This window comes from Xenopus laevis, chromosome 4L (genome assembly GCF_017654675.1).
Source record: "Xenopus laevis strain J_2021 chromosome 4L, Xenopus_laevis_v10.1, whole genome shotgun sequence".
NCBI classification, from domain to species: Eukaryota; Metazoa; Chordata; class Amphibia; order Anura; family Pipidae; genus Xenopus; species Xenopus laevis.
This window is the reverse complement of record NC_054377.1, coordinates 141,138,210-141,162,502: the sequence shown is the minus strand read 5'-3', so window position 1 is coordinate 141,162,502 and position 24,293 is coordinate 141,138,210. Positions and strand designations below refer to the sequence as shown.

The following is a 24,293-nucleotide window of genomic DNA, read 5'->3' as shown; positions in this document are numbered from 1 at the left end:
GTTCTTTCTGGGTGCTTTTGTTTCCTCTCACACGATGCACGCAATAAAATTGACCCATGTGTGCGATGGGGCCTTTGACTGCAAGACATTTCTTTGAGGCCAAACATCATGTAAGCCAATTTAAATGGAAGGTACTCGAAACGGTAAAGAGACCCCATGGGGAAGGGAATGGGGTAAACTTTTGCTTCAAAGGGAAGCAAGGTGGATAGGGAGATTGGACTGTGTAAAACCTAAAGGAATGACTGATCATAACAGCCTTAAATGTTTCCTATAGAAGGCTTTTAACATTAGTGATACTTTTGTGGTAATGATCACTAACATTATTCATTTCTTCCCTCAGGTACTAAGAACCCGCTAGCCCAGGATAATACGGAACTCCTGCTGTGTAAGTAAATATGTAAAAATAATGCTACGGATACAGGAGCTATATTCTATAAGCTGGTCATATGTAACGTTTATTGTTTGCTACATGTTTAGAGTAACCTTTAAGTAGGGGCTTTTCCAGCAGTACTTAGGAATTACCAGGAATTACCAGGGATAGACCTAAGAAAGGCAATTTCCCTGCTATGGACAATTAAATGGACTTATTATTGGATGGATCACATGGACACATTAATAATGGACTTGAGTTAAAAATGTTCTATTTACAACTATATGATTTGTATAACAACTATGTACCAATTGTGTTTGTCACTTTAAGAGGTGAATTGGCTAATTGGGGAGGGTATTTAATTTAATTCAACACCCTACACACTTGAAAAAGGGTTCTACCCAAAACATGTAGTGTTTTACACTGCTAAAATAAATGGAAATTTGCAGTTTGGAAATCCCTGCCTGAAAGCTGTTTATTCCAAGTTTTATTATTTTTCGTTTGGGGTTACACAGACTCCTGGAACTACTACAGCTGCATGAACTTTAATATTTGGAACGTTTGAGCTAGCAATCTTTTTTTTCTTCAGCCTTTGATTGCAAGCTCAATCAATAAAGACCCTCATACACGGGACGATAAAAACTGGCGACAGACCAAGTCGGCAGCTTATCGGCGCGTATGTAAAGCCCTCCGACGGACTTTCCCGATCAATATCTGGCCAAAAGTCAGGCAGATGATCACGGCTGCATCTTTCCGTTGATGCAGTCCTGTGATCTGACCGCCCATTTGGCCTCTGTTCTGATCCGATCATTGGGCCCTAGGGCCCACTATTGGATCAGCCCGATATTGGCCACTTCAATGTGGGCATATCGGGAGAGATCTGCTGGTTTGGTGACAGCCTTAAGACTAAGAGAAGGCAGTTGATCAGGGTACACACAAATCCCCTGCACAATGGACTTCTGCTTATCTGGAAGCTAAAACAGACCTCTAGGGTGAGGATGTAGTAAGTGTAAAAATGAAACAATATCGCAATACTGCTTTATAAATATTTATTCAGCAAATATTGGAAAAAATATATACCACCCCTTTATAGAGAATAGTTTTATGTGTAATTCAACTCTAGATATAAACTGAACAGAAAATATATCATTGTCATCTTAGCACATGTTTGACAACCACTAGGACTAGGGTTGCCACCTGTCCGGTTTTGACCCCGACAGCCCGGTTTTGAGAAGGGCAGCCTGGGTCAAAAATGCCTGCCTGGTTTTTCCAGATTATGAAAATCTGTCAGAACCCCCTAGATTGGTGAGGCAATTACCCAATCACCATGTCATAGTCCTTACCTCTGTGTTGTCACAACCATGCCCTCAAGATGTCCTAACTAGAACTGTAGATGTGCGGGCTGGCCTGAAACAGTCTACCAGCAGCTTGGGCTGACCAATCACTTTCTAGCATCATCAGTGCTTCTAATCCTTTTCCAGTAGGCTGCCATCGCTCAGTTAAATAGTCACACCTGCCCCAGCCCTTCCAGTGATGTCAGAGATGGGAGGGGCGCAGGTATATAAATACGATGGCTCCTGGGTCTGGTTAGGAGAAGGCAGGATAGGTTGCATGCGGGTCAACTTTTGGTCGACTTGCACATCACTAGTCTGCAGCTTTGGGCGCTAAACCCAAAAGATGTTGTTTCCTAGACTAGAGACCAGGGCTGGCCAACTGGAGAAGGCTGTGGGCTTCACAGATTATAATAAAATCGTGGTTTTAAATAATTATGCCCTAAAACGTCCTCTGGGCACCAAGCAGGACTCAATCAGTTGTTATCATTCCAAGTCAAAGGTATCCTCCTTCTAAGGAAACGGACGGGCATTTCATCGATTTGGGGCTTACAGTTAAACGATTTGAACTAAACCCACAAGACGTTGTAAAAAACCCACCACAATCCATACAAATCCTGTATTTCTTTGCGCGTAAAATATTGCAGATCTTGATTTACTACAAAACAGAAAACCTTTTTGAATTACACTCTAATTCCAGTGATCTATGCGTTTGGCCAGTAATTGAGCAGATCACGGCACTAATGTAATAGAATAAGAGCAGAGAGACGGTCTCTTGGAGCCCTCCGACATCAGTTAAATAGAATTATCTTCCATCGCAGACAAGAGGCGGCAGCAGGATCTCGGGAGCACTAGAAGCCTTGCTCGGTAAGAGCAGCACTTCATCGACTAATGATATGCTCGACGGTGGGGTCCTCGGAGACAAATGACTCTGATGGCAGATTAACTCCATCACAACAGCCGTTCACTCAGCAGTTTGCACGCACCATAGGAATCTCCGGGAAAAAGAAAAAAAACACAGAGCTTGGAACCATGCTGAGTTTTCCAAAATAAGACTATTGACACCAGGAGATTACATCAGTGATGTTCAATTGTGAGTATTGTGAGTGGGAATTAAGTCCAAACACAGCTGGGAGGATGAATCGGACACTCCTAACTAAATTGTACTGGGGTTTAACGTGCCTCAAAACAGCCCTGTGACTTTGGGCTACAGAGCACAATAGTAATTAACATATAGTAATTGCCTGTCCCGGCGGTGCCAGCATATCCATAGTACTGCAGCCTTATGTCAATGTCCTCACTCTCATTGGGAATATACGGGCACCTGTTTCCAATTAGGGCTTTACAATAACATTAACTGTGGCATCTCAATAGCGATAGATTCTTTCATCAGAACCACACCTGAGCGAGTCGGAATTAAATACATCCCCAAATCAGTCCAATATATATCTGTATATTTTATGCAGCCTGGTGATGCTTCACTACTTAAAGGAACAGTAACGTCAAAAAATAAAATTGTTTTAAAGTAATGAAAATATAATGCAGTGTTGCCCTGCACTGGTAAAACTGCTGTGTTTGCTTAAGAAACACTACTATTGTTTATATAAATAAGCTGCTGTGTAGCAATGGGGGCAGCCATTCAAAGGAGAAAAAGCTCAAGTTACACAGCAGATAGAAGATAAGCTCTGTTTGTCTAATGGTGTTATCGGTTATCCAGTCGTTAACCTGTGCCATATAGCCGTTTTTCAATTTCCGCCATTGCTCCACAGCAGCTTGTTTATATGAACTATAGTAGTGTTTCTGAAGCAAACAGATCAGTTTTACCAGTGCAGGGCAACACTACATGATATTTTAATTACTTTAAATCACTTACATTTTTTTGGTGTTACTGTTCCTTTAACGCCCTTGCACAACATCACAAAGCACTGGTGCAACCCGGTGGTGGTAATACAGTGTATTTCCGTTGGATACTCTCAACCAATAGCCTTGCTCCCCTGCAGGAATGCTACAAAGTCACTATAACATGAGCATCCGGCCATAGGTTAGATCCTTATCAAAGCCGCACATCTGCCCACGAATACCACAAACAATATGGAACACTAAACAGAACAAAAACCATGAAAAAAAAACTATTTGCTCCTGAATGGAAAAAAAAATATTGCATCTCAAATTCTACGTTTTTTCTATTCAGCTTTTGGAGATACCGCAGCAGAGTCGAAAGTCAGCTGCTCTTCGATTTACACGTCACAGAAGCACTAAATGACCAGAAAGAGGGGCGCGGAGTAAAACCCAAGGACATTTGGATTTTTTTTTATCTAGCATGCTTTAGAAAATGAACTGCTTACAATAAAACACCTTATTAGCAGTATTCCCGTTGTTTAGCTTTTCCAAGCTTGCAGGTTTGTTCCCATTCCTTAATATATCATCGCAGTTTATCTTGTCACCTAGTTTACTGTTGGGAAAACGGCACTGCCACTAGTAACACAGCTGGGAAATATGAACAGTGCGCAACGGCGTAGGAGAACTTTTTTTGCAACAATATTATGCTTTATTGCATAGGAAAGAAGACTTGCCACCACCCGAGAAGAGACAACGGACTCCATTCACATTCCATTAAAGGGGAGTCGAGACAGCTCTTGCTGAAACGTAGTCAGGACCGCCATCAGAAATCGCAGGGCCCCATACGAAAAAATTTCCTGGGCCCCCTATTGGTGGTCAGGGCCCCCCATAAAAACATTTGTGGCCAGGCCCCCCCCATTTAAAAATATTGGTGGCTAGGACCCCACACGAGAAAGAAAAATTGGTGGACAAAAAAAATGGTGGTCAATGCTCCAGCCTATCAGAGCACAGCACTGATCCAACATGAAGGGAGAACCAACAGTTTACAGGCATGCATGAAGTTGTCAGGACGAGAAAGACTGTTTTGCTAGAAACATCAGTATCACTTTCACCCTCAGGTTCAGTCCCAGCTGTAAAAGTCCCCTGGACCCACTCCTTATACAAATAAAAATATGTGTAGAAATGGTACTTTCTGTGCACAAAAAAAAAACTGTAATCAGTGACTCTTTTATGAATTATGCTTTGCAGACACCTAATCCTACTGGGATGAGAGATTTTTACAGCCTGAACATGTCATCAAACCCAATCCAGAATGTTTCCAAAACCTCGACAATTTTGACTTTTATAGACTTATTGTAAGGAACTGCCCAATGTGAAAAATTCTCATTGTGAGGAGGCAGGAAAAAAAACTCAACCTGCACCAGACCCTAACCCATAAAACCTTAACCTGCACCCAAAATGTTGCCTTGTAGGACCCACGCCCAACCCGTAACCGCGTCTTCTCGTTCTGTAGCTACTTCTGTGTGTGTCTCTGGTAATAAGACAGTGAATCTTTAGGATCAGTAGAGGATTGCACTTCTCCAGTCTGACCTGCACACAACCCTAACCCGCACACAACCCTGACCCAAAATGTTTGGTCAAATTTCAATGCCAAACCCCCCAACCAGTGGTCAAACCAGTGGTCAACCCACCAGTCACTGCAGGGTTTGAGATTAACCCACACATCGCTACAGGCATACTATCAGAGAGCTTGTGGCACTGCGTAGTTGAAGCAGGATCAATTTTTTTTATTTCTACCAACATCCATCATTTGATTTAACGTTATTGATTTATAATAGATTGGCAAATTACAGAAAGGTATAAATATCCAACCCCAGAGGAAGGCCTACAAAAAGAACATGAAGATGTGACTAAAGAAGGTCCACTTTGATTGGCTATACGTATGGCAGACTCCAGACCAAGTCAGCAGCTTATTGGCAGGTGTACGGGGCCCAAATGACAGCTTGCCCAACCAATATCTGGCCAAAAGTTCTGATCCTCATAGGCCCATCATACTGGGCAAAGATCAAATCAACATGTTGCTCACGACCTCTTGGATGTTGCTCCCAGTGGACTCAAAGCAGGTGCTTCTTTTTGAATTCTTGGCTTGGAGACAAGTTTTGGTTGTATAAAAACCAGGTGTACAGCCTCCTATAGGCTACGAGCGACCTAGGGGCTATCAGCCAATCACAGCCCTTATATGGCACCTGAAGGAACTTTTTTCATGCTTGCGATGCTCTGCAACTCTTTTTACATTTGAATGTGGCTCAAGGATCAAAAAAGGTTGACAACCCTGGGTTGACATCATACTTAACTGAATGTAAAGGTGAATAGCCTTTATATCAATAAAGAATATAAAAAAATAAAATAAAAAATAATAAATTTAATAGCGTTTCTAATGGTTCCATCAGATGGAGTGGCTGCAAAGGAAACACTCAAGTACAGAGTCAGCTGTGTTCACGTCTAACATTCAGGTGCCAGTGCTGTTTTCCAAAAGGGAATTCGATATTACACGGTTTCCCTTAGTGTTTAATTAACATTGCCCCACAGTGGGCATCGAGATCCGTAAATAAAATCTATATCAGGCAAAAGATTCTGCACTTAACATAATGAGCATTTCATGCTAACTGGCATCATTATGAAACCAAAACCGGCTCTCTACTCTTTAATGTGGGTAACCATGGTTTCCTTTTTTACAAGCACATAGATTCTCTTCACCGGGTATAACCCGAGGGGTATTTTTTTCTAACTCACTCCGAGAGATTCTCAAATAATCTATCAGTAAGGTGCCGATGACAGGACTAGCAAGAAACCGAGAAACAGACAAGACGGAATGTCGGGACATCGAAATCAAGAAGCAAAAATTGCTGACGGGAATTACTGAAAATTGCACAAGCTAAAAATAAAGCGGCAGACAATTTCAACTTGAAACAACAGTCACAATAATCCATTAAAGATCCCAAACAGAGGCCTATTTAAAACTGCCATTAAAGGAAATATAACTGGTTGGGATGCACAAATTTTAAAAAAAAAATAAGTCCAATTGAAAAGTTGCTTGGCATAGGCCATTCTATAACATACTAAAAGTCAACTTAAAGGTGAACCACCCTTTTAAAGCCAAACTAAAACGTAGTAGTCAAAAGGCATGTTAAAGCTAAAGCGCATAGTTAGTAACTTGGCTCTGCACTTTTTGGCTACCAAAAACCCAGTGCATTCAGACGACCGGAGTCAGAGTTCCTATATGAAACCCTGTGCACAGAGGATTCCTCTGCTTAATGGAGTTCTGCTAACAAAACAAAACAAAACACAGCAAAGAGTGAAGCAACTCCATGATTGGTCCTTGCAAGTTACACAATCTCCCTTCAATTTCCTGATTTGCCCTGTTTCACTCAGTTAAAAAATATATATATTTTCCAGGAAGAAAAACAATAGGCAAATAGTATTTTTGGGACAAGCCCTATTCACTGAACTCACATTGAACAAAGAATTATACTGACACTTTAAGGCTAAGGCCACACTAGGCGATAGCGCCGCGATTTGACTCGCGGCGACTTTTCGCCGCGACTTTTAAGCCGCAATCGCTGGGGAAACTTTTGCACTGGCATCTATGGGGAATCGCGAAGCCTATGGGGAATCGCGAAGCCTAGCGAGGCAATTTCGAGCGACAGTAGAGAAAAGATCGCCGCGTGTGTTTTTACGCTGGCGATTTTTCGCGATTCCCGATAGACGCCAGTGCAAAAGTTTCCCCAGCGATTGCGGCTTAAAAGTCGCCGCGAGTCAAATCGCGGCGCTATCGCCTAGTGTGGCCTTAGCCTAAGGGTCAGGGCACACACTCAGATTCAGAGAGATAGTCGCCCAGCGACAAATCTCCTCTTCAGGGCTACTAATCTCCCCAAACTGCCTCCCGCCAACTAGAATATAAATTGCCGGTGGGATGGCACTTGGAGCGATTAGTTCTCCGAAGAGGCAACTTCGGAAAACAAAGCACTCAGAGTGCCATCCCGCCGGCAATTTGCATTCTAGATGGCGGGAGGCAGTTCGGAGAGATTAGTCGACCGGAAGAGGATATTTGTCGCCGGGGCGACTAATCTCTCCGAATCTGAGCCTATGCCCTGACCCTAACAGGGTTGAGGGCAGAAACCTTAGCGAAGCACTGGAAAAAACAGCATAGTAATTAATACAATACGTACAATTATATTTTCAGCATCAACTACTAATTAGAATGACACAACAGATTAAAAAATTTTTTAAAAATGGATCAATCTGGACCGTCGCACCACGGCCTAACGTCTTGCAGAAAAGCATTTGAAGAACTGTTTGTCATTGGTTATAGGTTGTTCTCACATCCTTGTCCGGTTTTTGATCTCGGCTAAAATGTAAGGCGCGTGACCGATACACAAAGACCAACTTGTCAAGTCATGTTCAGAACACAAAGGACATCATCCCTACATGGTTCTACCTGACGTGACTTTGTACTGACACCAGTTCAATGAATTGTATTACTCATTGGATAACCAGGATTGACACAGGCTTTTTAACTATACCGACTCCTCAGATGTCTCTTTTCAACTTGTAACAAGTCGGCTCTCACAGACAAAGGTTCTCCGGAGAGACCGAAGCTTTAATTTTTTCCCCTAGTATTCACAGTTATCTTTTTCTTGACTGATTAAATTCCCTTCTAATGTGCAACACTGACAGTCAGCACTTTGCCGTACGAACGCCACTTTGATACAGCCTCGCATCCTGTCATTGTTTTTGCAATTATTGGCACCATTACAGACCAGCAAACAACAATAATGTAGTAGTAGTAGTAGTAGTACAAGGGTTTTTTTTTTGGTTTTTTTATTGGGCTACTAGCCTGATTATCTTTACAGTGTGACTAGTCACATACGAAGACTAAGCAATCTTAACTAGATGCAGGGCCCTACAGCAAAATTTCAGCCAAAAACCTACTGGGGCCCCATACTAGTCTTGCACAGGTCCAGTTGTGTAGACCCATGCCCAGCCCAGCCCCGATGACCTGCAACCCTGGGACACCCACTACCCAAACCCCCATCCAAAAGGGTTTACTCACCACCCGGCCTGTGGATCCGCACAGCTGGAAGTGATATCACTGTTAACTGGGTGACAACACTCCGGAAGCCAATCAATGGTGTAAAAAATGCTAGATCGACAATAGTAGGAGGAAGGGATAGACCCACACACAGCTGAACTGGATACCCAGATGGGGTACCCGCCTGTGAAACAGGAGCTTTCTACCTGAAACCCAACCGCTTTGCGGATATGCCATGGGTCAGGCCTGGACTGAGATTCAAAATAGGCCCTGGCATTTTAAGTACACAGAGGCCCAAACAGCCCCTTCACCAAACTAAATAGTGGGTGTTTGTGGCATCTTATATCAACCCCTTCAGCATTTTCCAGAATTCACAATTTTCCAATCTGGCCTGCTGCAGGTAGCCAACCCGCTGCAGGTCTCTAACTTATACCTCCTGGATCCACAAGCCTTTCCAGGGTCTGCTTCCTCTATAGTTACCCTCCCCCCCAGCTTGCAGAGTAATTAGCTGTTAAAGAGTGCCCCCCCCCCATAGGGTGCCAGGCATACAGAAAATTTTAGTTTCTTAAAGGATGATTGAAACCAAAAGAATAAACGTCTATTTATTTGTGTCTTATACAAAGCTTTAGCTTGTGAATGTTTACTTTCAGCTTTGCTGTGTTCAGCCATCTTTCTTAGTTGCCTTGACAAAGCTCCACCCAGTCTGTTGCATTTAAAAGAGCTAAAACGTAATAAATATCCATGAAATAACCCCAGAAGCCACACGAGTCTCATGGAAAAAGCCACAGGTATTTCCAGTGTCGGACTGGGACACTAGGGGCCCACCAAAAGACCTTAGATCAGGGGCCCACTCTCAGTACTATTATAATTCCTCTTCTCACGTAACCTCAATTTTGCTAGTCTCTTTTCTTTACATGCTATAATCTGTTATTCAATCTATTTAGTCTCTTTGTTCTCATAGAAATAGGTAATGGCTGTGAAATATGCCAAATGTTTTGAAGCAGGAGGGCCCACTGACACCTGGGCCCAACAGGAGTTTTCCTGGTATCCCTGTGGGCCAGTCCCACACTGGGTATTTCCCAATAAAAATATTCCAGTCTGAGAAAATGGTGCCAAATTGGAATTCCTTCAGGTATTTTTCATTTTCTGTTGTTACTGTCTCTGTGATAACTGAATTATTAATAATGTACTTTCAAGGATATTTTTTTTACCTTTGGACCATGGCTGCCGTCACAAATCCACTTGGCCCAACTGGGTCCTGTGCAAGTACATCATTATAGCCTCCTGTTATTTACCATAATATGTAACATTGTTTTGCGTGTGAGCCTTTAAATTAGGGATGCATCGACTCCACTATTTTAGGTTTTGGCTGAATCCTTTTTTAAAGATAGAATTCCAAAACAAATCCAAACCCTAATTGGCATATGTGAATTAGGGAAAGAGGGGAAAAGAACCGCAAGCTGTGTGCGTGGTTAAAAATATTTTATGACCCGTGCCCGCCTGCATCCGACCTCCGGTTCCTTTTATAGACCTGCGTCGACCCGCCCCGCCGATGTTGTCACAAAAGGGACGGGGCAAGCAGGCGTGCGGCTGTAAGGCCGGTATTTGAAGGTGCAGAAAGAGCAGGAGAAGAGCTCAACCCATACCCGCTCGCGAAGAGGAGTGTGGGAGTCGGCGCAATTCCGCCTGACCAGCGGGTATCAGGCCGGCTCGCACATCACTTTCGGCCAGGTCGAATCCTGTGAAAAAGGCCAAATCTTTGCCAAATCCTGAAATGAATCTTGGATTCGGTGCATCTCTACTTAAAACGCTGGCCAGCCAACAACCACCAATGGTAAATTAGAGCAGCGATCCCCAACCTTTTTCACCCGTGAGCAACATTTGGATGTGAAAAGAGTTGGGGCGCAACACAAGAATGAAAAATGTTCCTGGATGGAGCCAAATAATCACTGTTATTGGATAGTGGTAGCCCATATGTGGACTAGCAGCCTACAGGAGACTCTGGTTTTTATACAACCAAATCTTGCATTCAAGCCTGGATTTAAAAAAAAAAAAAAAAAAGCACCTGCTTTGAGGCCACTGAGAGCAACATTCAAGGTTTTGGGGCGCAACAAGTTACTCATGAGAGACTGGTTGAGGATCACTGCATTAGAGGATCACCTACATACCTGGGGCAGACAGGAGCCCCTTAGCTACACAAAACTTCTGCAATACAACTGAACTGCAAGCAGTAAAGGAACAAGTAGTTCCCGGGCATGGACCCGGGGCCTTCATCCCCCTCCAGACGCATTTTTCACGGCGGATTTGCACTGGCACAAGCGTTTGGCGGCTCTGAGTGGGTTATGGGCCCTGGTGCAACTGCACCCGGAGCGCCGCCGGTAGTTCTGCTCCTGACACTGCTACATGATAGCTTGCAGTGTACTGGCAGATACAGTAGATATTTTCAAAAAAGTGGGGGGGGGGGAATTGCTCTTGAGGATGTCAGCACGTTGGTGTCCTCTGACGTGTTCTTCAACAAACATCTGAAAGCTACAGTTCTGCAGTAGCTAAAGGGCCATGGCTGGACATCCTTGATCTACAGGATAGTGGAAGAATGTCCTCATTCCAGATTCCATAGAGCGTGAAAGGTTTTGTGTGTGTATGAAAGAGGGAGAAAGGGGATCACTGATCCAAGACACCAACTTTTTATTTTAAAAGCGCTGCCTTTCCATGTTCACGGGCATTTAGCACAACTCCGGCGTTTTTTCATGCACATAAATTAACTCGGGCTTTATTGTGTTGGCTTCTCAACTGGATATTTTTGCAAAACCTACATTTCCACCAGGGGTGGACAAAATGACATAAAAAGTTAGGAGCCAGACGGACTATTATAGGAGCCAGACAGAATTTATTTAGGAGCCTGGAGAGGAGGGACAAGTACCGGAACATAAAATATTGCTGAAAGTTAGGAGTCAGGAGTGAAATTTTAGGAGCAAATGGCTCGCTGCCTGCTGGAAACTTTCCAGCTCCGGGTTTTCAAACATCACACTAAAACAAAAGTACAATAGATGCAAATCCATCCAAATAATAATGGCTTATTTTCCAGCCCCTCCTCTACAAACCCATGTGACTGTCAAAACAAACAAATTATACATGAACGTGTACACAAATTCCCCATTGGAGGCATCACAAAGAAATCCCAGCCATGAGGGCACGCAACAAGGATCTTGTTCTAGGCACAATAAATGCATTTATTAGGCGAAAATGCTGAATTTATTTGGAGCAACAAATGACTCAAGCAGCTGCATCTACAGGGACGGTAACGCTGTCTGGTATTTGGAAAATGAAATTTATTTAAAAAAATTATGATTTATGTAGCACCAGTGTCTCCCACAGCGCTGTTTAGCTTAATGGGATACAAATCCAATCTCAACTATTTCAGATTAAAAACGGCTATAACCAGACACAGACAGAACTATGATGACAAGCTGGTGGCTGTGGGATAGCAGGTATAGTGGGGAGAGATGGTGCCTATAGTAACAGTGGATAATAGTCTCTGGGAAGGGAGTGTGACTGTGGGATAGCAGGTATAGTAGGGAGAGATGGTGCCTATAGTAACAGTGGATAATAGTCTCTGGGAAGGGAGTGTGACTGTGGGATAGCAGGTATAGTAGGGAGAGATGGTGTCTATAGTAACAGTGGGATAATAGTCTCTGGGAAGGGAGTGTGACTGTGGGATAGCAGGTATAGTAGGGAGAGATGGTGCCTATAGTAACAGTGGGATAATAGTCTCTGGGAAGGGAGTGTGACTGTGGGATAGCAGGTATAGTAGGGAGAGATGGTGCCTATAGTAACAGTGGATAATAGTCTCTGGGAAGGGAGTGTGACTGTGGGATAGCAGGTATAGTAGGGAGACATGGTGCCTATAGTAACAGTGGGATAATAGTCTCTGGGAAGGGAGTGTGACTGTGGGATAGCAGGTATAGTAGGGAGAGATGGTGCCTATAGTAACAGTGGATAATAGTCTCTGGGAAGGGAGTGTGACTGTGGGATAGCAGGTATAGTAGGGAGAGATGGTGTCTATAGTAACAGTGGCATAATAGTCTCTGGGAAGGGAGTGTGGCTGTGGGATAGCAGGTATAGTAGGGAGAGATGGTGCCTATAGTAACAGTGGGATAATAGTGTCTGGGAAGGGAGTGTGACTGTGGGATAGCAGGTATAGTAGGGAGAGATGGTGCCTATAGTAACAGTGGGATAATAGTCTCTGGGAAGGGAGTGTGGCTGTGGCATAGCAGGTATAGTAGGGAGAGATGGTGCCTATAGTAACAGTGGGATAATAGTCTCTGGGAAGGGAGTGTGGCTGTGGGATAGCAGGTATAGTAGGGAGAGATGGTGCCTATAGTAAAAGTGGGATAATAGTCTATGGGAAGGGAGTGTGATTGAGGGACAAGACTTATAGTACAGAGAAGTCATGTACACATGTTAATAGCCTTTGGGCACCCATGAAAAACCACCATACAATTTGCTGGTAGGTGCAAGTGTTTAGTGTATGGTGCTCTTAGGAGGACAACTCTGCACCCCTTAGTGTGTTCCAGCACTTATGCTTTACCCGTATGTAAATAAGCCCCTTTTGCCTCCTGCAGAATACACCTACTAGACAACCATACACTACATTCAGCTACACGAGACACAGGAATAGAGCTACAGTGAGAAACCTCTGTGCCAGGGGCTGAAGCCCATGAACTACATATAACGATTACTGGCATCCTCTGGGGACACAGTGGTCCAATGAGCTGACAGTCTATGACCATACACAAGGGTGCGAGAGTATAAATGGCAGTTGTATAAAAGAATGAATACCAGTATTAATCATTATTTAATATCAGCAAATTGAGGTCTGTGCCCAGTAATAACCAAGCTTCCGTAGCATTAACCCCTCGACTCCCGGTATCTGGGATAAGTAGTGAATGGGAAGTTTATTGCCAACCCAATAAAAGCCACTTCCAAGCTGCTGGAGAGGACGATACACTGTATTTACTCTACAGCGGTGTATTCAAACAACATCTATGTAGAAAGCCATATTCACATATTGAGGGCTCCCGTATCACCCCAGAATCGAGGGTCTGAGCAGGGGCCATAAAAACCAAAATATGGGCAATTTCATGATTCTTGCCCAAAAGACCACACTTTATCATCATCAACCAACCTTCAGTTCTTTATGAAGTTCAACATCAGCAGAAGGTCTATCGGCCGGTCCCCCTTTTATTACCCCGAGCCCCTCCCCCACTAAAGACTCCCTGCATCCTGTACATTTGCTCAGCAGATGACAACTTCGATTGTAATGAGCTTTCACAGGACCGACGCTGCCTGAAGATACATTTCCTTGTATAGAGAAAACAGATAAAGAGGGAGACTTCGGCAACAGCCATGAAACCGCTTTTCAATGTCCCTAATGCAAAACAGGTGGCAAAACAGAAAGAAAAGCCCTGAAACTGCCATATATCAGACGATGTTCCAAAAGATGAACCAAATAACATATCAGCCAATTCTCCAATCACACTCCTGCATTTCCAACGTGCGCTCTGGGCAACAGCCACACTGGCAGGCGAAGGGTTACCCATTAAACACACAGCAGCATAATCTCTTGGAAACCGTTCCAACTTTCAGATGATCGTACATGTGAGTACTCCAACAGAAGGTGCCAAGCCAGAACAAGGTGAGAACGCCCAAGATCTGGGCTATTTACTATCATACACATGGCCCATGATGACACGGGCAGCCCAGGTGTCAATCATCGAGTCCTAATCACATCCAGCAACAGCAGGAGCCGGGGGGAGAGAGTAAGGGGTACAGTACCTGGTCGAGGTGCCTTTCCTGACGTCACAGATGCTGCATTTAAAGGCTTCCGCACTGTTTTTGAAGGTGCACACGCTACAATCCCAGTAACTCTCATCTGCCGAAGGTTTCGCTTGCCTTTTTGGCCTGGAAACAGAAAGAAACTCCACTTACAGTCCAGTCATTGAGAGATATGTATGATGCTCATACACCCATTGGGCTGCTATAGCCCCACCCCAACACACTGCCCTACACCCATAGAGCCACCCACCCCCCTACACCCCGAGATCCACCCGCCACCCTACAACCCAAAAGCCACCAGCCGCCCTACACCCAGAGAGCCACCCGCCCCCCTACACCCCGAGAACCACCAGCCACCCTACGACCCAAAAGCCAACTGCCACCCTACAACTCAAAAGCCACCCGCCCCCCTCAGGGGCGTAACTATAGAGGAAGCAGACCCTGCGGCTGCAGGGGGGCCCAGGAGGTATAGGGGCCCCATGAGGCCCTAATTCATATACAATTTCAATAAATATTGGAGAAACAATTCAACCTCTAAACATTTTGGGGGCCTGAAAAATAATTTGCTGTGGAGCCACCCGCCCCCCCTACACCCAGAGAGCCACCCGCTCCCCCTACACCCGAGAGCCCCCCCCAGCCCTGCCTACACCCAGAGAGCCACCCACCCCTCCTACATCCAGAGAACCACCTGCCCCACTATACCAAGAGAGCCACCCACCCCCCTACACCCGGAGAGCCACCCACCCCTCTAAACCCAGAGAGCCACCCACCATCCCTACAGCCGGGGAGTCACCCTCCCCCCTACACCCAGAGAGACACCCACCCCCCCTACAGCCGGAGAGCCACCCGCCCCCTACACCCATAGAGCCACCTTCCCCCCCACACCCAGAGAGCCACCCGCCCCCCTACACCTATAGAGCCACCCGCCCCCCTACACCTATAGAGCCACCCGCCCCCCTACACCTATAGAGCCACCCACCCCACTACACCTATAGAGCCATCCGCCCTCCTACACCTGGGGAGCCACTCAATTCCTTACACTCAAGGCGTCACCTGCCGTCCTACACCTGGGGAGTCACCCGCCCCCCTACTCTCACCTTTATAAATCAATGGAGTATGGAAATCCCAAAGAGGAGGCTAAGCCATTACAGAGTTTACAGAGTCGCATGTGTAATCATGTCCCACAGAGACAGGGAACTCTGACTGTTGGGAATGGGGAGCAGCACCTGTGCCTGGTGATTATTTCATCGTCCAATAGAAAACACCTGTGTCCTTCTTTTAATGGGGCGCAAATCTCCCCAGGACATAAGGAGTTAAAGCAAAAACAATGTAACCAATACTACCCCCCCCACACACACACAGGTCTGCCCCACTATCGTGGCTGTTGCATTGGGTGTGTGTGTGCGACTGCCCCAGTTCTGAGCCTCTATGATAAATGCCTGGTGCCCACATGTGGGAGAAGAATGTGCCACTGGTACGACATGAAGCCCCCCCATTAACCTGTTACTGACAAGGCTCTAATCCAGACTTCCATCACTAGTGGGTGGGGGAGGTGTAGAGTACATCAGGGACATGCAACCTGCAGCCTTCCAGTCCCCCCCCCCCATCCCAGAAGCCCATGGCTGTCAGAAGCTATGGGGCGGGTAGTAGAAGTAGTAGGACACCCACAGCTGGAGGGCCACCGGTTGGACGTAGCAAGATCCCTCCCCTCATCATTAACCCCTCTGTGCCCTCCTCCTGTGCCACTGGCTTATCCCGTGCAGCCATAATAAGCAGGGAGCAGTGTAGGAATATCAGACAAAAGACAAACCTTCTTCTTTCCATTGCCCGACCCCCCACGACCCCAGAGGTACCAGTCACACATGAGAGTCAGTTGCAGCTATTTGGGATTATTATTGATGTGTCTTTAAAGGGCAGTGTAGGCGTTTCTATCCTCCAGCCTCTCCTCTCTCTTCTGCTAAATATTCTCTTTGTCTGAGGCTCAGAGTCCCAGTGTGTCTGAGCCGCCATAGCCCGGGCCCCTCACTCACATTCAAGTCAATACAAATACATTGGGTGGGGGGGGGGGCGCCAGGGGTCGGGGAGGGGGGGGCGCTGCAGCTCCAACCTGCAAGGACACAGCATGAGCCCAGGAGAGGGCGTTGGACTATAAATATATATATATATATATATATACACACACACACATAATATAAATATAACATGGGGGGAATAGAAATGACCCTTCTGACACCCGCGACCCCCCTCCCCGCGACCCCTCCCTTCACTGTACCTGGTCGGGCTCTTCTTGTCGCCCATAATCATGAATGTAAATTCCACTCGTGGATCACCCTCCCCCCGGGGATTTCTGCAGGGCCCCCCGCGCACACCTATAAATAAATAGGAATTGGCTGAAGGGGGAGCTGCTGCTGCTTTTGGGGGAATTCCGATAGAGCCAGTGGGGTGGGTGCTGAAGGGTGTCGGGGGGGAGGGGTAGATCTGATATCCGGAAGGAGGGAGAGGGTAGATAATCCGCCTTGCACAGCCCGAGCCTTGAGCTGCTCCACCGCCGCCGCCGCCGCCGATCTACTGCTGCTGCTTCTGCCAGACTCACACAGACCAGTCACCCAGGGACGGAAGGAGGGGCGGGGCAAGGCCAGCGTGACGTCATGCAAACAGACAGCCAATCGCGCCGCGCTGGGGCTTTAAAAGTCCGCGACTTGGGGAAGTAGTGAAGGTTAAACATTGGCAGGGGCTGAGGGTGAGAGACTGGCGGGCACGGGGGTAAATAGGGCTGCTCTTAGGCCAGACAGGGGGGTTTTCCCTGGAGCCTGAGCCTCACAAGGGCCCCTCTGGGGACACAGGTAAGTGACACTTCCCGCATAGACATCAGCTGTGTGTTATTCACCTGTAGCTTCCCAGCAGGTCTGGACTGAGAGGCACAATAGGCCCTGGCACTTCAGGTACACAGAGGCCCAATCAGCCCACAAAGAGGCCCAAACACCTCCCACCAGCCCACTAAATAGTGACTTTCTATGGCACCTTATAGCAGCCCCTCTGGCATTTGCCAGAACCCACAGATTGCCAGTCCGGCCTGCTTCCCAGCCAGTGTTTCAGGGGATGCTGGGAGTTGTAGTTACACCTGAGTCTGAGGTGCAGAATGTTGCAAATTTGGAGCCAGTATTCCTGCTGTGTCGGGGGCTCCTAATTTCATATTTGGGGGGGGGAGTGCTGCAGGCCCGGATTTGTGGAAAGACCACCAAGCCTCAGGCCTAGGGTGGCAGAAGTTTAGGGGGCGGCATGTTGCCCTACTGCACCCACATTGGTTCAATTACACTGGGGAAGCGCAGGAGATACAATAGTTTTTTTACATTTCCCACGCACTGATCCCCATTGCTCTGGTCCCGATGATGAAAATGTAACCGAATAAAGGGGAGGGGATGGGGGCAACAAATGGCAGTAGCCCTAGGAGCACCCACTATGTAAATCCGACCATGGGTGCTGCATAATGCTTATAGAGGAGGGTGCTGGGAGTTGTAGGTGTGTGGCCTCTGTTAAGCAGCAGGTTGAATCCCTGGGGTAAGTGCTATATGGCAAGGATGTGTAGGTGCTGGGAGTTGTTTTCACCTGAAGGACTGAGGTTCCTGGGAGTTTGTGGTTCAAATCCAGTAAATCCTTTATTATAGATATTTATATAAACTCCAGCATCTTCCCAAGCGCTTCTACATCATTCTAATCAGTCGCTGCCCTGGTGAGCTTGCAATCTAAGGTCCCTATCACACGCGCACACAATCATTATCAACTGTCAGTTATCAGGAACCTTCCTTTGTGAGGCTGGAGTGTGGGAGGAAACCCACACAGGAAGGGCCTACAGACAGACATGCCCTGACGTGGTGGAAATACAGGGGGAACAGTGGGGAACAATAAGCACTCGCTCCACCTCTCCATATGTCCCACCCATCCCCTTGCATTTAAATGGGTTGCAACTTCTTATTTGGGGAGGTTGCCAGGGGTTGGCAAGTTATGCCCCTGCCAGTGACCCCAATGTATAAGGCAGCAATGCTAATCCATGTCAGACTGGCACACTGGGAGAAGTCTTGGTGGCTGATGGTAGCCACCCCTCCCCCCCAATGGATTGTCAGCTGAACTGAGTGGAGGGTTGGTGGCCACAGGGCCCTGGAGGTCAAGTTCTCCATTGGGTTCATGGGTCTCCAGTGCAACATTAATGCTAAACACTGTCACTACTTGACCTATACCTACAGTTTATGAATCCTCTTGAAATAAGTAACAGACTCCCTGCTGAGTAATTTCATTTGTAGGGAAACATGGGGTCCTCAAATAAGTTCTGCAGGTAGAGCCATACTAATACAGTATTACTGCTGCCTTTTTTTTCTTATTAGCCCCCACTAATGGGCCCCACTATGGGTAGAATCCCATGGCAGTAGTGATGTGCTGGCCGACCCGAAGCCTGCGGGTTTGGGTTGACGTCCTAGCCTGTGTCAACCCTGACCACGACCACCTAGTGCCCCACTTGTGCTGGACATGCTCCCTTTTATATACTCACACTTCCTTGATAGCAGGGTGGGCAGGGGTATAGAAATAGGAGCGCACAACGGGTTAGGGGCAGCTGCTGGTTGTCAGGGTTTGGGTTAGGGTCTAATGAGGGTTTAGTTTTTCTCATCCCACACATCCCTGCAGGGCAGTCTGCTTGCTACAATATGCAAGGGAATTGCTAGGCTCTATACCCAAAGCTGCCCCACTCCCTTTGCTTATCCACCAATTAGATCATGAGTTTAGATGCGTTCACCCCTGCATCAGATGCATAAAATAAACCAGGTCTGGACTGGGAGTCAGAATAGGCCCTGGTATTTCAGGTACACAGAGGCCCAAACAACCCCCACCAGCCCACTCAGGGCTCTTTTACATGGGCGTTTGTTTGTGCGCTCCCCTGCGTTGTGCTTTCTTCCGTTCAGCCGCAGGGGAGCGCAGGAGTAGACGCACTCAATTATTGTGAAGGGGGCTGTACTCACACAGACGCATCTAAGCGTCAAAAGCAGGTAAAATGCAACCTGTTGCGTCTCAACGTGCATTTGGCGCTTACATGCGTCTATGTGAGTACAGCCCCCTTCACAATAATTGAGTGCGTCTACTCCTGCACTCCCCTGCAGCTGTACGGAAGAAAGCGCAATGCGGGGGAGCACACACACCGCTTGTGTGTAAGAGCCTCAATAACAACTTTCTATGGTGTTTTGCAGCAGCCCTTTTGGCATTTGCCAGAACCCACAGATTGCCAGTCCAGGCCTAAAAGAAACCCCCATGTCACTCATGATATTCCCCAGTATAGTGAGGGCCAATGATGAAATAGTCACAAAATCATTATCACTGGCGAATGTACTACATGAATCGTTACAAGAAAGGCTTGTTATATGTGGGACAGGTGTAGGAGAGACTTGCCTGCCTTAGTATTGTTCTGTACATGATCTGCAATTGCATTGCTCTGCTTCCCAGTGCTATGTCCAATTAGTAGGGTAAATGTGCAGCAGCTCAACAAAAAATCCCTCTGGGCATGACCCCTGTTTGCTCTTTCCCATTCATTTGTTGTAACAAGGTCCCATCACGCCCAGATGAGTGTACAAACATTAAATATGTTAAATAAATGGTGAGTTTGGTGCATTCTGGAAAAAGGAAAACATGTTCAAGGGGATTTTCATGCAAATGGTTTCATGCTTTTGTTGCTAATTAATATTGCCCTAATCAGCCATGCGGAAGGGAGAACATCTCCTCTACCAGCAACTTGTGGCCTTGGGGAAGACACTTTGTATGCCGTGGCTTCTGGCACTAAATGTGGATTGTAAGCTCTATGGTGCAACAGGGGCTGCTATTTTGGGATTTGACCTGGTTGGCCAGATCTGGAATCTGAAGCTTTATTTAGGAGAACTGTGTGATACGCACTTGGCTAAAAAACTTCTAACTTCCTTGTTTGTGTGCTGAGAAGTTGCATTTTTAAAGATTTGGAATCGGTTTGGCCGTCTACTTGGATTTGTCAGAATCCCAAACTGAATCCTGGATTTTGTGCATCCCTAACTAGCATCTGATATAATTAAACAATGGCTGATTCCAATAAATAATGGGGCAGGCAATTAGGGCTCTTACTCACTTGCGTTCTGACCTGCGCTCCCCTGCGTTCCATTTTTTGGCATTCAGCCGCAGGGTAGCGCAGGAATAGACGCAAGTCATTATTTCAAATGGGGCTGTACTCACTCAGGCGCGTGTAGGCACCGAACGCAGGAAAAATGCAGCATGTTGCATCTCTACCTGCGTTCGGCGCCTACACGCGCCTGAGTGAGTACAGCCCCATTTGAAATAATGACATGCGTCTATTCCTGCGCTCCCCTGCGGCTGAACACCAAAAAACGGAGCGCAGGTCAGAACGCAAGTGAGTAAGAGCCCTAAAGCTGATTGACAAAGATCCCAGTGGGTCATACAAGAGGTTTCACTAACCCCAAGTATGTACCAGCCGTACTCCCATGGGCCAGACGTTTGCCTCAGCCCACTATTTCCCCCATGTGGGTGGCCAAACTGTATTAATATATGGGGATGGGAGGCAGTCTAAACCACCTAGATCATCACAGATTTCTGGAGCTTCAGAGATATTCATGCTGAGTCTTCACTTAACTAAAGCTACCCATGCAAGAGCAGATGTTAACTGTCATGGCAAACTATTGACTAGAGCAGAGGTCCCCATTTTTTTTTTTTTTACCCGTGAGCCACATTCACGTGTAAAAAGAGTTGGAGAGCAACATAAGCATGAAAAAAGACCCTGGAGATCCCAAATAAAGGCAGTGAGTGGCTATTTGGTAGTCCCTATGTTAACTGGCAGCTACAGGAGACTCTGTTTGGCAGTACAACTGGTTTTTTTACAACCAAAACTTGCCTCCAAGCCAGGAATTCAAAAAAAAAAATGCATCTGCTTTGAGGCCACTGGGAGCAACATCCAAGGGGTTGGTGAGCAACATATTGCTCATGAGCCACTGGTTGGGGATCACTGGACTAGAGTATGGGCCCAGGAGTATTCCCTCCTCAATTTCTGTATTGTACACACTTAGGTCTGCAGTGAGTCCCCTATGCTGTTTGATTGTTGGGTACTAAATTCAGTACAATAAGTTGCTGTCCTGCCAATGGGTCATTTATGGACCACCGGATTTGCCAACCCCATAGAACAAGATGGAGTCCACAGGAAACTTCAGAGACAAGGAAAGTCTGTAAGGAGAGATAGTGAGGGCACAGCAGTAATAATGTGCTAATGGAAAACAGAAGGAGTAAAGAGTTAATGGGGGGAGGATGTGGGGAGAAGGATGAGGAAGAACGATACCGTGAACAGGAGAGAATAAAATTTAATAGAGGACAGTTAAAAGGGGGAGGAAATTTGAAGTTAAGGTAAAAAAATAAACGGATAGAAGTCAGAGAGGAAAACAAAGCTGTCAGTTAAATGGCATAATAACAAGGAACCCCAAACCTTTATCCTACTGCTCCCTGAGTCCCCCTGGGTCTGCTGCCTCTATTATGCACTTTGCCCAGAGTGGGTGGGATACCTTTTTTTTTTTTTTTTTTTTTTTTTTTAGAACACTTTAACCCTTTCTATGCCAACATCCACTTTTGGACTGCACGTTACATCACGCTGCATTGATGCCAGAAACGTAGAAATCACTAAATCATTGGCACCTTCTTTTGTCCTCTGCAGTGAAAGGTTTAACCTTGATTTGTCCAAATGTTGGACCTCAAAACCACTGTTTTATTGGTATTAGTATTTAATAAGAGATTTTAATGTGCTTCTGTTATGTGATATATACTTCCAGACGTTCAGTTTCAGGGCTAGAGTTTCCATTTAAGACATAAAGCCTGAATTGAGTCCAATGTGCTTTCAATCTAAATATTTTTTTGGGTACATTTAGGATTCATGGGAAGGCCAGCAGGAAGGACCGTGGCTCTGTGTAGATGAGACCGAATGGAGAAGGTCCATTTTTAGAAAGGTTTTGAAGCTGGGAGCTAGGCAAATGTATGTCCGTAATGCATTCCAATGGCACGGGGCGATCAATGAAAAGGGCTGTAAGTGAGAAAGGGATCCCGCTGTGAGCACAGACGATAAAAGGTATTCTAGAGCAGAGCACAAGTGGTTTGCCTTTAATGGGAGCAGAAACACGCGAAGTGCAGAAGAATGAATAGCTTTAAAGGAGAAAAGAATAATTTAGTACGTGATGTAGGACATAAAGGGGAAGCTGGAGGAAAGAGCCGTGTTTCAGGAGAGAACAGAATGATGAAAGGTAAGAACTCCAGAGTGTAAGCATCTAGGGCCATCTCCACTCATTATATAAAGTAGGACTGGTCAACTGATGGCCCTTCAGCTGTCATTAAACTACAATTCCCCACACCTTGGGGAGGACAGTCAATATTCCCGTAATCAACCTGTCACCAACTGCCAATGTAAAACCATGGGAATTCCGTATCGGTTTTATATTTTGGTGCTCCCAGGTGGTACCAGCATTTCCATGCTTTTCAATGGGACATGGTGACAAGCAATTCAGGACAATTTAATTGTGACTCTTCCTTCTTGACCGCATTGTGCCAGTGGAAACACCATTTGTGACACCAGCCTTAAAGAGACCATACATTGGCTGATCAGAGTCTAAGGCTAGTCAACATCTTACTGGCCAGCATACGGGCTCCACAGACAGGCCAGTGTATGGGGCCCACAGCAGACCTGCCCAACTGATATCTGGCCCAAAACTGAAGGGCAGGTTTCATTTTCACATCAGATGAGGATCACATTAGCAGACTAATATAGTCATCAATTGACAGGTCTCTAGGCCCCTCCATATTATCCAGTTCAACAATTGGATAAATTCCATTTTGCCCAGTGTGTTGGTAACCAAATTTGACCCTTCTCCACTTCTTTTAGGGCCTCTGTGTGTTTCAGTCTGGCCCTGAGGAGGGGCTTGTGGCAATGTTTGGGTGGGCAGTAGGAGTGTTAAGCATAAGGTTGGGGCCAAAAACCTGTCGCTGAAATCCGCTCCCCAATTTCTGCCCAACCGCTTGCAGTTTCGTCTTCTCTTTTCCGCATTCAGAAATATCGAAATCGTCATGAACAGCCGCAAATTTCAGCTGAAAATGCAGAGACTTGCGATTCTTCGCCATAATCCACCGAGTCTCTTCGCACCGCTTTTGATTCAATGGGGTATATTTTTCAAAAAGTGAAGTTAGAGATCGCCACAGTCCTCTAGAGTGAAATTCCTGCCACACTTCATTCATTTCTATGGGATTTTGAAAGGCGTATTTATCAAAGGATGATTTTTCACTTTCACCCATTGATAAATACTCTTCTAAAAATCCCATAGAAATGAATGGAGAGTGGCGGAATTTCACTCTAGAGGACTGTGGTGACCTCTAACTTCACTATTTGAGAAATATACCCCAATATTTCTGAATGCGAAAATAAGAGCACGCTACTGCCAGTGGTTGGGCGGATATCAGGCAGCAAATTTCAGCCCACGTGTGGCCCTTGCCTTATGTGGCAGATTTAGGAGTGGCGAGTATTATCGATACTCTATTCTAATTAGTTGGCAAGGCCAATGTCTAAGTGCCTTGAGTGGGTGCGAAACGCGTAGAGCAGATGGAGATGATATACATATTTTAACTTTGTATAAATAAAAATATTTTTTAACTAATTTTCTCTGGTCCTGTGGATCCGTTTGAGTGTCGGTCGGCCCTGCTTCTATTTATCCTTCGTTGTACTGCCTAAAGCTGGGGGGCTGGGGCTGGAGCACCCGGACCACATTCACTATTTAGTGAG

At 46.0% G+C, this 24,293-nt stretch overlaps 1 protein-coding gene across 1 annotated transcript in view; it reads right to left on the bottom strand.

Moving 5' to 3' along the window:
* Positions 1 to 17,015, bottom strand: part of rybp.L (RING1 and YY1 binding protein L homeolog) — a 59,284-nt gene extending 42,269 nt beyond the window's left edge. Inside the window, 2 exon segments of the mRNA NM_001112889.1 lie at positions 14,468 to 14,593; positions 16,740 to 17,015. Of these exon segments, the coding sequence (NP_001106360.1) occupies positions 14,468 to 14,593; positions 16,740 to 16,771 (158 nt within the window). The 5' untranslated portion in view covers positions 16,772 to 17,015.
* Between the last annotated feature and the right edge of the window lie 7,278 nt (positions 17,016 to 24,293).